We start from the raw sequence: 15,381 nt of genomic DNA on the forward strand, positions 1-15,381 counted from the left end.
AAACAAGCAGAGGCAGCAGGGAAACATTAACCTGCTCTTACACTATGAGAAAACATGCTGAGAGACACCGAACGCTAACAGACTGCTGCTCCGGACTCCTCCCAGGGCTCTAAGACAGGTATGTGCTTGTCAGTCTTTGTTTGCTTCCCTCTGCCTACACCCAGGTAAAGCCGGGGCTTGAAGTCCTGTCGTGCAGAGTGCAGGTACAGCAGGGCAGCTGTCAGCAGCACCCAGCACAGTGCGCACATCGGAGCCAGGCAGCACTGCCTGCGCAGGGGGAAACCAGCCCTGAGCCTGGGCTGGGCAGCACTGCCTGTGCCCAAGCCCACTGTGAAAGGGTACATCTTCAAGACAGCAGAGGCCAACTAGAAAGGCAATGCCTTTCGAGGCATTTAAACCACTCCATGAGTATCTGCAGTCAACTGTATTTACTGAAACGCAAATTACGTTCATCTGGATATGTGATTTACAGCAGAAAGCAAATGTGAAAACGCAGCTCTTCACTTGTGCATTGGACAATTAGAATAATATAGTGCTATAAAAACTGATGCAGATTTAGGCTATTTGAGAAATCAAGGTGTCCTTCATCCCAAGGAACTTTAGTGTACCTCCTGCGTAGCTGACACTGTGCTGCAGTCCGTCAGTGTAGCAGACAAAGAAGTGTGGTTGTTGAGTAGCAGATTTAGTTAAAATAGCACAATTTCTACTTTTCTTCCCTCTAATTTCTAGTGAAGCCTAAAAACAAGGCAAACAAAATTATTTGATAGCTGCTTTTTCCAAAACATACCTTTTTTTAAAAAGGCTTGATTTAAATCTGCAGTTCATTTATCCTCTGTTCAAGTAGAAAGAGACAGCAAAAACGCAGAACTGAGAAGAACTGCCCGGCCATCCAGCCAACGTACTGCATACTGGCTTGACAGGGCGTTAACCTCAAAACTTCTAATATACTTTCCTAAAGCGAGATTGCTACAAACATTACCCTTTATTTTTAAATGCAGCTTCACCTGTCCTAAAGGTGCAAAGTTTCAGTGTGACCATCATTAACCAGATGCTTAACCTGAAGCAGCTTCATAGCTTTTCTGGGCTTGTTTTTTTCCTGAGCCTTGCATGCAAGCTGAAAGACTGCTCTTGTGGAAACACTTCTGAGAAGAAGTCTATATGCTTCCAAGAACAAATCCTATGCATTTCCAAACATTTCTGACACGAGAAAAAAGCTCTCTCAAACATTTGTGAAGCAGCATGAGAAAAACGCATATTTTGTCCTGATTGCATCTTTTCATGTAATCACACGAACAAAACTCTCAGAGAACAATGAATATTGCTCACAAAAGTTGATGTCTTCTCGGCTGTTTTTGTAGGTTCTTGATCTCTCCAGCCAGCAAAGCAAAGCGCACAAGAAGTTCACGATGCCAAACAACGCTTCACAATGCTACATCAAAACAGAACTAGAGCCTTTCACCTATTTTTACTACTTGATCTTTCTTACGGGTTTTCTGGGGAGCTGTTTTGCGCTGTGGGCATTCACACAAAAAGGTCAGAAGCAGAAGTGTATGAGCATCTACTTAACCAACCTCCTGACTGCAGACTTCTTGCTGACTTTGGCGTTGCCAGTAAAGATAATAGTTGACCTAGGTGTTGCGCCCTGGAAACTGCAGATATTCCACTGCCAAGTGACAGCCTGTCTCATCTACCTGAACATGTATTTATCAATCATATTCCTGGGATTTGTGAGCATGGATCGCTACCTTCAGCTAATGCACAGCTCTAAGATCTATCGCATTCAAGAGCCTGGATTTGCCAAGATTTTGTCTGCAGTTGTATGGACAATAGTTCTCCTTATAACAGTGCCTAACATGGCTATTCCAATAAAAACCATTGAAGAAAGACCTAATGCAAGGTGCATCGATCTCAAAACAAAATTTGGGAGAGACTGGCATGTGTTTACTAACTTCGTGTGCACAGCAATATTCCTGAATTTTTCAGCTGTGATACTCATTTCCAATTTCCTTGTTGTCAGACAGCTCTACCAAAGCAAATACAGAGAGAGTTACACAAATGTGAAGAAAGCCCTGGTGAGCATACTGCTGCTAACAGCAGCCTACCTGCTGTGCTTCCTTCCCTACCACGTCGTTCGTATCCCTTACACTCTGAGCCAGAGTGATGCCATAACCAGCTGCTCTCTGAAGCAAGCTCTCTTTCAAGCAAAAGAATCTACCTTGCTCTTTGCAGTATCAAACCTCTGTTTTGACCCAATTCTGTATTACCGTCTTTCCAGTGCATTCAGACTGAAAGTTAATGAGGCTTTCATGGCATCCAAACAGGCAAAGGTTTCCACAGATGAAGAGGCACAGCACCACAGCGAGCAGTGGGTGCAAATGTACTGATTCTAAACTACATGGGAAGGATGTGGAAGTACATAACCTAAACAGCCGCTGTGCAACTGGAAACACAGCGACCACCATCAGCAGCATTACCACTGGATGGATGAGAAGGCTCCCATCACCATACAGCTGCAGAAGGTCCAAACAAGCAGAGCGCTCGGTGTTGCTTTTTGGAAATACTGCAGCGTATCAGTGACAACCAGTCAGCAATAATGTATAATAAAGCTCGTCGAGACACACCCAAATAGACATTCTTATTATTTATGGTAAATACTCTGGGCTCTCCCTAAGTAAAACATTGTATTCTTACTAGATTGAAGAGCTTGGTGGAAGAAGTAAAGATCTGTTTTCAAACAGCAGCTCATCACCTGCAAAAGCTTCTCACACACACAATTAACCCCAAAGCATTTTAAAGGGCATTACTTAACCTAGCATGTTAAGCTGCACCGATTAACAAACTATTGCGTCTGCTTACATCTCACCCGTAACTCCCATAAATAAACCTTCTGTTCTTGTCAACTTCCACTGCCCTCCCGTGATGCTACTGCACTGAACTTAAAAACAGCAACATGTGAGTAGGAAATTCAAGGCAACTGTAAAATGAAAATAAAGAGTAAGCAGAAATACTCACTGTGTGGTCTTTGCTTGTATTTATAAAAATTTGTAAAGCGGTGCATTTGTGTATATTATACATATATAATTACTATTTGTATTTATTTTTTACAAACACTTCCACAAATAATGCATTTATAGAATAGGTGATAATCACAGTGAAAAATTAATTTGCTCAGGCAAAGTCAAACTGCCTGGATAACTCCATCTGACCAAAACTACTGCAGAAACAGAAAGCAACTAACTTACATGGTTCAAAATATAAATCAGACTTCAAGCAAGCATTCAAAACCGGCCTGAAAAGAAACAGCTCATTCGACATTTTCATAAAAACAAATCTCCTGTAGCAACTGAAAATTAAAGCAGGGCAGATGGGAGGTATCACATCGCACACTCAGCTGACGCCTCCTGCACCGGTAGGATTCAACACTGCTTAACAATTATCATTGTTGTTTCAAAACAAAACCAAAACAATTTGAGCAGACGCACTCCGCTTCCTGCCCACTGAGCGCTGGGGCCCTCTGCCCAGCACTGCAGCAAACATGTACTATCTTTAAATAAATAAATATCTAAAAATCAACCAGATGAGGGTTTGGGATCTGGAATGCTACTCACAGAGTTCTCTGCAGTTCCTAAGAGGTCCCAGACCAACAGAATAACAGAAGCAGCCCAAAATCCATACTACAAATGAGAGGAAGTGGGAGGAAGGAAATAGCACCACTCCATCCATCACACTTCAGAACTCTTTCTTTCAGATATTTCAGTATTCATCCATCTGTCCAGCTACTAGACCACATTTTCTATTTAGCAAACTTTCATTGAACCCCGGAATATGGCATTTGCAATGTAGTACCACCTCCCTTCTCTGCTAAGTTAGCATAAACCATGACAGCTCAGGCACTTTTCCAGCTAGCACGTTTTCCTTTGGAAAGATGAAGCTGCGTGCACGTAGCACATCCTGCAGCACACAGCGGGCCCCCACAGCAGGAGCAGCCTCATGAGAGCTGACTGGGAGCCCTCGAATAAAGCTGGCCCTGCTCCCTGCACACAGTGAACACTTCTTCCTGTAAGTGCTTTTATTTGCCATCACAGCAGCCAACACTGCTCCGTGCCCAACCAGAATTCACTCACCAGAGGTATTGGGAAATGCGTCGCGTATTGCAGGTGACGAAGGAGGTCATAGTTGGAAGGAAAAATCGCTTCTCTGAGTCTTTCCCTCTTGACTGACTTCTCACTGGCAACTGAAATTCTTCTGTCTAAAGAAGAGTTCATGCTCTCACAGGACTCCCCGGGCATCGGAGAAAAAATCTAAGTCATGTAAAACAAATGTTTGAGATAAGTAACCTCTAACTTTTTAAATTCAACAATTCCAAAGACAAGATTACTTTATAAGGATCTGAGTTTTTTTCAGAGATAGACAAAACAAGGGCAATGGTAATCTGTGCTGGAATGTAAGCAGCTACACATACATGTTATATTTCTATGTGAATCTCGTTGTTATTAGACAGGTTTTTAAGCTAGAAGTGTTCTGTGAGGGAAGGAAAAAACTCAAAACATTACAGTTCAGAGCAATTTCCACATAAACAGTTGGGACACAGAAACTGCAGTGAGATAATCCAGAGGGAATACAATGAAAAGAGTGAAGTGGGAGGGGATGGAGGACAAAAGACTCTGCAGCAGGCATGGCACACGTGAAACCATCACTATGGCAGATGCCAAGCACACACACAGTGTGTCCAGTATCCAGCAAGCGGGCAGAGGGAAGGAAGGAGTGTTAGTGTGCATCTGCATGTACATGCACAACAAGGGGCTGCACAGAAAAGCCATGTTGTCACACAGTGCAGATGCACAGAACAGAGGTGATGCACTGGCAGAACACAGCAGGCACTGGGCCAACAGACACTGGCTCTCGGTGGAAGCAGCCAGGCAGCACGAGGGGCACAGAGACATTGCTGGTGACAACAGCAGGCAGCAAACACAGGCACCAAAGGCATGCAGAAAGCCAAAAGTTAAACCTACTGGAAATTCCGAACCAAAATCTGTCTTAAAGTCACCCTTGTCTACATCATCAAAGATACTAGTGGGTCCTGAGTCAGTGCCCATGTGCTCCATAATACTATGATCCTAAGAATTGTCAGAGAAAAACAAGCATCAGTCACATCGTACTGATGACCTATTTAAGTGGTCCCAGGTAAACCCAAGCATTTAACCTACTTAAGAAATAAGAAAAAAGTAGTGATGGTTGGAAGCTTTCACATATTGACTGCTAATGCACAGAAGTACTTCTCAAGCCTAAATCCATAAAACAACAGAAGAGAGAAGGGCTGAAGGGGAAACAAAGGTTCACTGCATATCCCCTCAAGCAGTTCTGCTCCCAGGGACACCTACACAACAGGACTCTCGCACTTGTTGCAGGTTTACTTGGACAGCCCCAACATCCAAGGGCAAGTTTGGCCCTGAGCCCTGTGTAAGAGATGTACAAAAGGAATGAAAAGTAAAGATGAGAGAAGCCACCAGCTCCACAGGCACTGGGAGCAGCACAGAGGGCGGAGTCTCATCATAAAAGTCCAAATGTAGCCCACAGTCTGGAGCTTAAAGGTGCCTTCTTTTTTTACTCATTTTAGCAAAGGTGGAGAAATGCTCATCTGATGGAAGACAGAGGATTGCACACGAACTGTGCGCACTGGAGTCACGAGGATTTGCTTTATGACCCAAGTTTGTACGGACATCTGTGGCTGTTCAGCACACAGGGAGCTCCTGACCCCTGCGAGCAGCTGAGCAGAGCACTGCGGCTTCCTCCAGACTCCTCCTGTGAAAAGCTCTCCTTCCTCCTCATTAGAGTTTACCTGCACATAAGTTTCTTCACTGCTAAATTCAGAAGCCAACATTATGCCTTTTGGTTTGTTCAGAGTTATTTAGCTCAGCAGAGAACTGGCAGCTCAGTATATTTGCACCAAAACAGCAATACTTAAGTTGCACACAAAAACACAGCCAAAGGATCACTTCCAGTCTACTGAGAGATAGAAGGCCAGACAAAGAGAGATTAAAAATAAGTTGAAAACTCATATCTGAAATACTATTACCTTGGTGGAAGCCACATTTTATGAAATCAAGTATTGAACGCGGGGGAAACGACATGAAGCATTACCTCTATTTTAACGTCATTCTCCTTAGAATAGTGCTCATCCACAGTTTCCCCATTCGGTGAACGTGGTCTCGTAGTTGCAGTAATTGACAAGTCTCCACGTGATATTAAAGTGCACATGTATGCATCATGAGAGAAAACATCATGTCGAGTGAATTCAGAGAACAGCAGCACCAAATTCACAAACTCTGTCTTCTCATGGTCGCTATTTGGGTCAGCTATCCAAAACCCAAAAAAACAGGACTGTAACTCAACATAGAAATATCCGGTTCTTAGCCACCCACCATGCAAATCCCAGCAAGTTCATGTGTTAAAGGTTGAGAGGCCTGATAGAAGTGGCTTGGGTGTCCTGGATGGATTTATCTTTGTCTCCACAGAACAAACCATTTCCCACCTACTGGCACACACGCAGTGTGGTTTTGCTTTGCTGTCAGCTGGAGGCGCGTGCCAGGGCTCCAACAGCAGCAGCAGATGCCAGAGCATCCCACCCCATCCACGCCCATTGCAGCTGGCCATTTGTCAGCAGCTAAGAGCAAGGTGCCAGCAGTTCAAAGACAAATTGAATAAATAAATAGACAGATAAAAAGAGGGGGGGAAAAAGAGGGTAAGGACATTCCTTGTGTGCAGAAAAATAAAGCTTATTGTGAAGCTCTGGATTATAACAGGCAACTCTTCCTTTTACTCCAAAATTCTATTACAAGGGTAAATTTCACTGTCTTTTGACAATGCTGCTGTATTTTTAATAGAAAAGCTTTTAAAGTATTTTCAAGGAATTCATTCTGCATACTTCAATTTATCCAGCGTTACCACAAACATCAGGAAAGAGCGTATTAGAAACTGCCTGTTATTTTGCCCATTAAAAGCAAAATGCTATGTATTTTTTTATTAAGTTCTCATTTGCCCTAGCTATATTTAATGTGACTTGTTCTGCAACAAAGGAAGGTTTGGAATAACAAAGTTAACAGAAAACAGCTGTATACCACAACTTTACCTGGCAACAAAACCTCCAGCTATTAAGCCACCAAATTCAAATCAGAATACACTTAAAAAGTCAGCTATGCAGTACAAGTTCAAACTAATTCAATATATAACACATTTTCTACTTAGAATCTTCATTTGTTGTCAAACTAGAAGGCAATTTACAGATAAGCAGTTAGAACTACTTTAGTGTTTCCCCCACAGAAAACAGAGATGTTCTTTCAATTTTCACCCTAACGCGCTTTCTGCCCCTATTTTTGAAACTCCTATTACCTTGCAGTACAGAAGTTGTACTGCTGAGCCCACAAATACAGCAGTTCTAACCCAAACCTCCCCTGCCCTGAGCTGCACAGCAAGCCGCCGTGTGAACAGGCACAGAGACATCACAAAACCACATCTGCACCCTAAGTGGTGAGCCCTCAGCCAAAAGACAGCAGTCGTGCTTTTCAGGCTTAGAGACATGGAAGCTCAAGCTCCATAAAAACAGTATCCCTCAACAAAATGAGTTCTGTCATCAAAAATCCCAAGGAACGCTTCCAGCAGATAAACCATTCCTCAGCACTTCTCCCCGCCCTGCCTGACAGAGATGCCCAAGTGGAGAAGGATAGGACCACATCTGAAACGAGGAAATCAGAAACTCAAGTCTGAATAACAAAATAGTTTGCATGGTTTAGTAAAACTTGGGTCACCACTGACACGGAAATAGAGCAACACCAACACTCTGAAGTTTGCAACAACTTCTTCAGGTGTTTCTCCTTTCTCAGGTGTTGTGAGTTCTCGTCATCATGTTTCAAACCACTTAAAATCCACTTCAATGTAAGGGCACCAGAAAAAAAAAAAAGGCACTCATCTCTAGTACTAAAGATATGAGAAACACGGGCTATAACAACATATAGCTTTATTAGACCAGTGCATTTCTTAGAGCAACCTACAACAGACAAAGACCCTTTATTCAGCCCACCTACCCGTCAGCTAACAGCTTACGACTTTGCTGCTTGTGTGCAGTGCTCACTATGAATGTGCAGTACTGTCATGCTATAATGGGATGATAATAGCAAGGCGGCAAGGTCTTTGGCTACAGCAAATGAGAAAGAGTCCAAAGACAGCAGCCACAGATACAGGAACAAAGGAAAAAAAGTTCCCTAACTTTGGAAGACCCCGGGTAGGCAGGGATCTCCAGTAAGAGATACTCTGGCCTCCACTGCCAACCCTTAAATGAGGTCTGGGAAGGGGTGGATCCTGGCTCCAGCCCTTCCAGTCACTCAGGTGCTGCACACACCTGAGCTCTCCTGGGCTGACCCTGCCTTCCCACCAGGTGCTCCATCACTGCTTCAGGCTGTGACTCAGCATTTCCACTACAACTTGTCAAAAATGTTAGCATTTGATGTTAGCTACGCATATAGTGCCAGTAATTTCCCCAGATCTTGTAAGGTCTAAACAGAAGTAAGTACTGCTTCTTCCAATTTTCATTTTGTGAAAGAAAAAAGGAAAAAAAAAAGAATTATGAAGAGCTTACAACAAGGCAGGAAGTTTTAAAAAGTAAGTGCAAAAGAGAATGGAGCAGGTCATCACAGAAACCAAACACCTGCCAGAGCCGAACGGTAACTCAGCAGTCAGGAGCACAGCGGTCGTTTCTGACCTTCTTGGGATGAGTTAATACTCACACAGCGAGGGAGCCTGTGTGTCCAAAAACCTCAGCAGGACATTCTGGAAAACAGGAAGACTGGAACTTGTCAAGGAGGCTGAAGACAGAGATTCCTTTTCATCGAGGACTTCAGATTCACCACATCTCTGCAGAGTTAAATAAATAAAAAAGCGTGCATCTACGCACAGACATGCAGAGTTCCAAAACTTACATGTGAAGCAACTGTAGTGTGATTGTTTCCCATCTTTTCATAAAACCCAGTCTTGATCTAGAATGACTTTTTTCCCATACTCAGTTTAGTTGCTTCTGAAGTTTGCTTTTCTGTTAATCACTTTGGATGGCTTACTGAGGCGTGCCTCTCACACGCACCTTCTGCAGTGATGTGCTCTCACATAAAAGCAAAAAAATTAAGATCCAGAACTTCCAGGACTAAAGCAAAGGCAAAAAGTAACTCCCCCCACTTGTGTACATGACAGCACAGTACCAACCAGGGCCAATACCTCCTCCCAAAGCCCCTCCGGGGCGGCAGCAGCACGGTCATTACTCTGCACACAGCATGGAGCTGAGTGCCATGGGGATGTGGCAGGGGAGGTGTTGGCTCCTGCAGGATGGAGCGTGGTCATCTACCACAACAGAGAGACAGAGGTTTTCATAACGATGTCACTATCCAATTTTTTGCTCTCCAATGCAACATTTTCACTTCTCCTAAAAAAGAAGGCAGTTCTACAGAATGTGAGATACAAGTCACACTGCAGTTAGGCCTATAAATATAATATAAATAAACCCTGAGTCTGGAGCCCTCCAGTGGGAGCACAGATCCACCTTCTGCCCCACACAGCTCCCTCATGGCAGCATCCCAGCGTCTGGGCAAGCAGCTCACGGACACAAGGGGCTCACAAAGGGCTCACAGATGCCATCCAAATAAACAGGTACCAAGGCTGCTCTCAGCTGGGCTGCAAGTAGAAGACTTTTTCATTTTAAGTTTATGTAGGATATAAAAACCGTAAATCGATGAGAAAATCTCCAGTGCTCCAAGTATAATCAAATTTACTTTGTGTTGCAAAGGACAGAGATTAAGGCAATCTTTCCTTAGAAACATCCTTGCTTTCTTAGACATACCGTTCATGCTATTCCAGATAAAGACAGGACTTACTTCTGCTTCAATTTCTGCTTGCCTTTTCTCCAGCAGTTTGGCCACCACCATGGCGCGGTGCTTCCCAGACCGCTTGCAGCTCACAGCCCACTCACACAGCAGCATCACCACGGCCTCATCGCTGGGGGCTGCCTGTGCAGAACAGAGACAGAACGGCATCTCACATATACGGCCAGCAGGCTTAATTCTGAGCAAGGGCTTTCTGATGGATGGAGAAAGAAAACAGGTTTTGTTCTTTACTACTAGTGGATGCACAGGGATGTTTCACTCATAGTATTTTCTAATACGATCTGGAAGCAAAAGAGGAAAATCACTATTTTCTCACTGCTGAGAATCGAATCTAAACTGTCTTGTAACATAATGTCACTTCATAAGAAAAGGGCAAAATAGGAAACCTATATCCACAGAGTCTCTCAACCACAGCTATCACACCGAGTTCCTTGCACTAATTATTCCAGGCCTCCTCCATCGGCTTCCAGGTCATTACTTGTGCCCCACCTACACATACACACACAAAAAACAAACCCCAAAACACCACAACCACTGAAGGTGTGAGGATCAAACAACCAAAGTCAGAAAGCTCCCAACCAAACTGCTCATCTTACCTCCCACCTGTGCTTTCCTGACAGAGGTTTTTAAGAACAGTACATATACACACTTAGACAATCCATATTTTCTAAGGGCTATGCTATACACCAGCTGTGCTTTGCCCTGTTATCACGTTTTTGCATTTTTGAGGGGGAAGACTGGGACAGCTTCAGAGCAGTAACTTTCACACTTGAGAGGTCTGCAATGCCTGCTGGCTCAGACAGAAGCACTTGTTTCCAGGGGAACCCATTGCTGTCAGATGGCTGTAAGTGATCAGTCGCCTTCACAATTACAGTGCGGATTCCCAAATTCCGTATGCACACAGAAAACATCGGGGTATTCGTCCAGCCAAGAGTTGCACCCAGACAACTCATACATGCTTAAAATTGGTGAGTTCGGTACTTGGGAACTGGCACACACAGCAGTAAAGCCAGTTCTCAGCATACAGGTGATCACTGAAACCTTCTCACACAGACCTGTGTTGGGCAAGGCGCCATCACCAGAGCCCCCCATACACCAAGCTCATGGAACGTGGGCCGTGGGCAGCAGCGGAGAGGTTGAGCAAAGTGCAGCTGAAGCAGCTAACCACAGGGACGGCTCTGCGCAGTGCTGGAAGCTCCAGTGCTGGCTGCGTGCTGAGCACAGGCAGCGGTGTGCTGCTCTCAGGGCCGGGGAAGCAGCCGCAGCAATGCTCAGAGCAGCGTGGGAGGGCCGAGGCAGCCGCCCTGCTGCACCGCTTCCTCCTCCCCTGGTGGCTCCCATGGCAGCACCTCATGATTTCCCCCTCTGATGCTGATAGCGTTTACTTAATTAAGCACACCAAGAACGCAAGTCAGCGGCGCTGCTTAAAACAATCAGGTTCTGGATTTATCTAATTTGCAGATGTCCCAGCCCCTCGAGCAGACCTCGTTTCAGAGGGCTCAAACTGCTGCCTGGAAGAGCTGCACTGAGATCAGAGCGTTGCAGGAGGACGTGGGATGGGTCCGAGCTCTGCCCAACATCCACATTCTGCAGGGCAGATGCCAGACAGAGCTCAAGCACAGCTGATCAGGGGAACACAACCCCTTCTTTGCCTCAAAACCTCATGTCCTGGTGAGAGGAAATGCTGCATCAGATAGGGGAGCTCAACACAGCTGGTGGCACCTCGTCCTGCGAGGTTTCACCAGTTCTGGGTACCTCATGCACAACCCTCTGCCCAAGAGAGCTCTGCATGAGGGGGTTTGGAAGTGACTTGTGCTCAACCCTCAGTGGCCATAAACATCAGTGCTTGGGAACCAAAGCCACTGCTTTCAGGCACAGAAGCTGTGTGGTTGAAATCATCCCACTCAAACCTGATGCTCAGCCAATCTAGCTACGACAGAAGGTAGCTGTCACTTTCTGAAAGCCATCAGCCTTTCAGAGAAAACCAGAGGTATCACATCACTGCCTATAAGCAGAGCAAGTCCGTGAAGAACAAGAAAAGAGTTCTTGGGGTTTTTTCAAGTTAAAAAAAAAAAAGACAGCAGCAGCAGTAGTAATGCTTAATACTTTCAGTATTCTCCTGCGTTACCATTCTGATATACTTGGAGATAGGAAGCCAAAAGTATTATTAACACCGCTTTTTATAACTCAGACCTCTTTTCCCACTGGTCCTCACTTTTATTATTAACTCAATGCTGCTACCAAGGAACAAGTCTGACTTCTGCTCCAGCTAATGCCACTGCTGAACAGCAGGCTGCAGAACCTCTTTTTGGGACAGAGCAGGGACTGCCGGGCGCAGTGCCCACTGACCGGCACAAAGCTCTGCCCCAGGAGGTTCCCCCGCCTGCCTCGCTGCTTTCACACCTCTCAGGGACTGACCTGCCACAGGGCACACAAACGCTGTCCCAGCAGCAGCATTAGCCACTGCTCTGAAGCTGTCTAACGCAAAAGGAAAAAACAAGCCGTGTGTTCTTGCCAACGGCTCTGCCAGTTGTTTAAGTCACTGAATTTATGTTTCTGTCCAGAGAAATTTTGCACTGACTCCCTTAGGAGCCGAGGTGAGCAGGAACGTTGTGCTGAATTTTCTGAAACCATTAAGGGTGACAATACCTGCCCAGTCACGCTTCAGAACACAGAATCATAGAATCACAAAGTTGGAAAGGACCTACAAGATCACCCAGTCCAACCGTCCTCCCGTTACCATTGCTACCACAAGCACTAAACCATATCCCGTAGCTAACAGAGCAGTTCAAGCAGCTGAACTAACGCTAACCACATTATTCAAAATATTGCAAGAATGCTCCACATATTCTCTATTTTCTCAGTGTTTATGGAAATAGACTTTGTTTCCTCAGACAGTTCAGTGTACATCCCATTTCTCCTTCTGTCCTGAGTCCCAGCACACTCAGACTGGGTCCCTCAGGCAGCAGCAGTCTGCCTGCTAAATTCCTGCTGTCCTGAACCCAGCAGCACCACCAGCCCTCTGTTCCCACAGACACAGGGGGTGGATTTTTTGTTTCATTTCCAGCAAAGTGATCTCAGAAAGACAAATATTAACTCCCAGCATCTGTTACAAGCCCTTTCGTGAGAACCAAGTTAAAAAACATAATTTCACTCTAAAATAAAAAACAACTCTCAACATTCTAAGAATTCAGCTGGACTGCAAATATAACATGGGACATAAGCTCTCAACACGTGTTCAGAGACCCGAACTTAGAAAACAATCCAAGTGCACAAATTTCCAGGAAGTTCGAGATTTTCCACAGTGACGTCAAGAAATTCAACATCATTTCTTAAAAATCAAATGCTTTCTCTATTCTTCCAACAGCAGCTAAAATATTCCGCTATGGAGTGTCATTCACCAGTACCCCTCCCCCCCTTATGTGTGCTTAGGCTGTCCCTGCATTGTCCCTCACAGGCTGCTCACACAGCCCAGACAGCCACTGCTGGCCAAGGATGCCCTGAGTGCAGTCACAGGGGGGCTTCACCATCACGGCTTCTCGCAGGACCTCCGTCACACACAGCACAACGCTCACAGCCTGAGCTCTGCTCAGTGCCTGCTGTTTGCTAATCACTCAGTGTCCAGCCACAGCGCAGCCCCTCGCTCCACTCTTTTCTCCATTTCGCTCTCCTGTCATCAGTGCCTCCAGGCCCTGTCCTCCCCGTAACACCTCTGCACTGCCCACGGGAACAAAGCAGCCACGGCCTCACAGCCAGCCTGCCCCCATCACCCTGCCGCCTCCCCCAGGCCCGCTTTGCTGTGACACTCAGAAGTCAGCAGCACAGCTGAGTCAGGAGGCAGGGGTCCAGAGAGGACATCTCACCCACAGAACAGCAGCCTTTGCATGGGTCGCCATCTGAAGGCAGCACGCATGTGACCTCTGAAATTACGACATTGTCTTCCTAGGAAAAACAGCCTAAACTCATGAAGTGGGAAGGGAGTAGGTTTAAAAAAGAAAGGAAACACAGCATTTCACGTGGGAATGTGCTCATTTCCAGCCTGCAGCACAGCCTGGCAGGAGGCACTCAGACACGCGGCCGGAGGCCTTGCTCTGCCCCCAGGACCTGACCGCGCCGCGGGGAGGAGGGAGCAGCTGCACCAGGGAGCCTGAACGCAACCTCCCAAGTGCAGGCACCAAAGTAGAGCCTCTGTTCCGTAGGTCAGGCGCTCAGCAACACCAGGCAGCCTCTGGCAGCCAGATGTTAACCTCAGGACAGGCGACTCGAACGCTCCAGAGGGCATCCGAAGCTATAGACAACGTGAGCGCTTCGTCTCATACCTAGGCCCAAACCAGCAAAGTACTACTGAAACATTCAGAGTTTTCTTCTCTCAGAAAAAAAATATATACATGCATACATACATGCATATATATATCAAAAATCTTATCTGCTTTCCTACAGCTCTTCTGCAAACACAGGGACATCACCAATTCTGCATGATCATGTTTTATTACAGCTCAGCATTCTCCACCTCAGAGTAAATGATTATGTCATTAGAAGACTGGCAGTAAATTAACCAGACAGATCTCATAAAGGTGTTTGGTACCAGAGCTTCAAGAGAGCTGCTCAGGGGCCACAGCAGGCGTGTTTTCAAGGCAACCCAACTTCAGGTCATAAAGTAGCAGAAAAAAGGGGTAATAATAGCCAACAACTGACAGCAAGAACAGAACAGAGCAATCGCTGTACTTTCAGAACACACACTACCGATACTGTGCTTTGGAACATGAAGAAACATTCTGGGAATATAATTGCAGTTGAAGTTAGAAAAGCCTTCTCAAAAGCAGAAAGTAAGAAGGAAAGAGACACAAAACAGAACAAATCTGACCACAGCATGAAACGACAAAGGGATTTAAAACTCGATACAGAAACCATACAAGTTATCCTTTCTTCCATGAAAGAGTGAAAAAAGCCAGAATGGACCAGGATTTTATTTCAGCTACACAATAAAAACTGTGATGATGAAATGTGTATTATAAAATCTATCAGAGAAGCTAACATTGCAACATAGACATGCATAATAATTTCAAAACTACATGACATGCAAAACGCTGCTATGTACCATGTAATTCAAAGATTGTTATGGCTTTGAGTGAGACTGCAGGGGATTAAACTTGAAAAAACGTGGAAACTTCATGTCCAAGAAAGGTCTGGCCCAGAACAGATGACTCAAATTACTCACATTGTTGCTGCCATGAGATGGCTGTATTTTCTCTCTCACAATCTAACAGCATGTCTGAAATACAAACACAATCCTGCCTTGTCTTTCACACCTACCTGCCAGTTCTGAGCTGCTTCACAGGTGTATCTGTCCAGAAATATTTCCAAAGAGATCCTATCTCCCTGTCACCAACATTCTTTGTTTATCTCAGCAGTCACTACACCACTGATTAATAATTATTACACAATGTTTCTGAGCAAC

At 45.2% G+C, this 15,381-nt stretch overlaps 2 protein-coding genes across 2 annotated transcripts in view; one reads left to right on the forward strand and one right to left on the reverse strand.

Annotated features, from left to right (window-relative positions):
- MED12L (mediator complex subunit 12L) overlaps positions 1 to 15,381 on the reverse strand; it is a 107,545-nt gene that overhangs the window by 74,560 nt on the left and 17,604 nt on the right. The window contains exons 11-16 of the mRNA XM_031555087.1: positions 9,915 to 10,046; positions 9,262 to 9,384; positions 8,781 to 8,907; positions 6,142 to 6,356; positions 5,013 to 5,117; positions 4,125 to 4,301 (exon numbers count right to left, since the gene is read on the reverse strand). Coding sequence (XP_031410947.1) covers positions 4,125 to 4,301; positions 5,013 to 5,117; positions 6,142 to 6,356; positions 8,781 to 8,907; positions 9,262 to 9,384; positions 9,915 to 10,046 — 879 coding nt within the window. The remainder of the gene's footprint in view (positions 1 to 4,124; positions 4,302 to 5,012; positions 5,118 to 6,141; positions 6,357 to 8,780; positions 8,908 to 9,261; positions 9,385 to 9,914; positions 10,047 to 15,381) is intronic.
- Positions 12 to 3,210, forward strand: GPR171 (G protein-coupled receptor 171). The gene is made up of 2 exons (XM_010717054.3): positions 12 to 118; positions 1,359 to 3,210. The coding sequence occupies exon 2, from the start codon at positions 1,407 to 1,409 to the stop codon at positions 2,382 to 2,384; it is 978 nt and encodes a 325-aa protein (XP_010715356.1). The 5' UTR covers positions 12 to 118; positions 1,359 to 1,406; the 3' UTR covers positions 2,385 to 3,210.

Source organism: Meleagris gallopavo, chromosome 11 (genome assembly GCF_000146605.3).
Source record: "Meleagris gallopavo isolate NT-WF06-2002-E0010 breed Aviagen turkey brand Nicholas breeding stock chromosome 11, Turkey_5.1, whole genome shotgun sequence".
Taxonomy (NCBI): domain Eukaryota; kingdom Metazoa; phylum Chordata; class Aves; order Galliformes; family Phasianidae; genus Meleagris; species Meleagris gallopavo.

Coding starts and splice junctions, on each gene's coding strand:
- GPR171 (XM_010717054.3), top strand. CDS start 1,407: ATGCCAAACAACGCTTCACAATGCTACATCAAAACAGAACTAGAGCCT.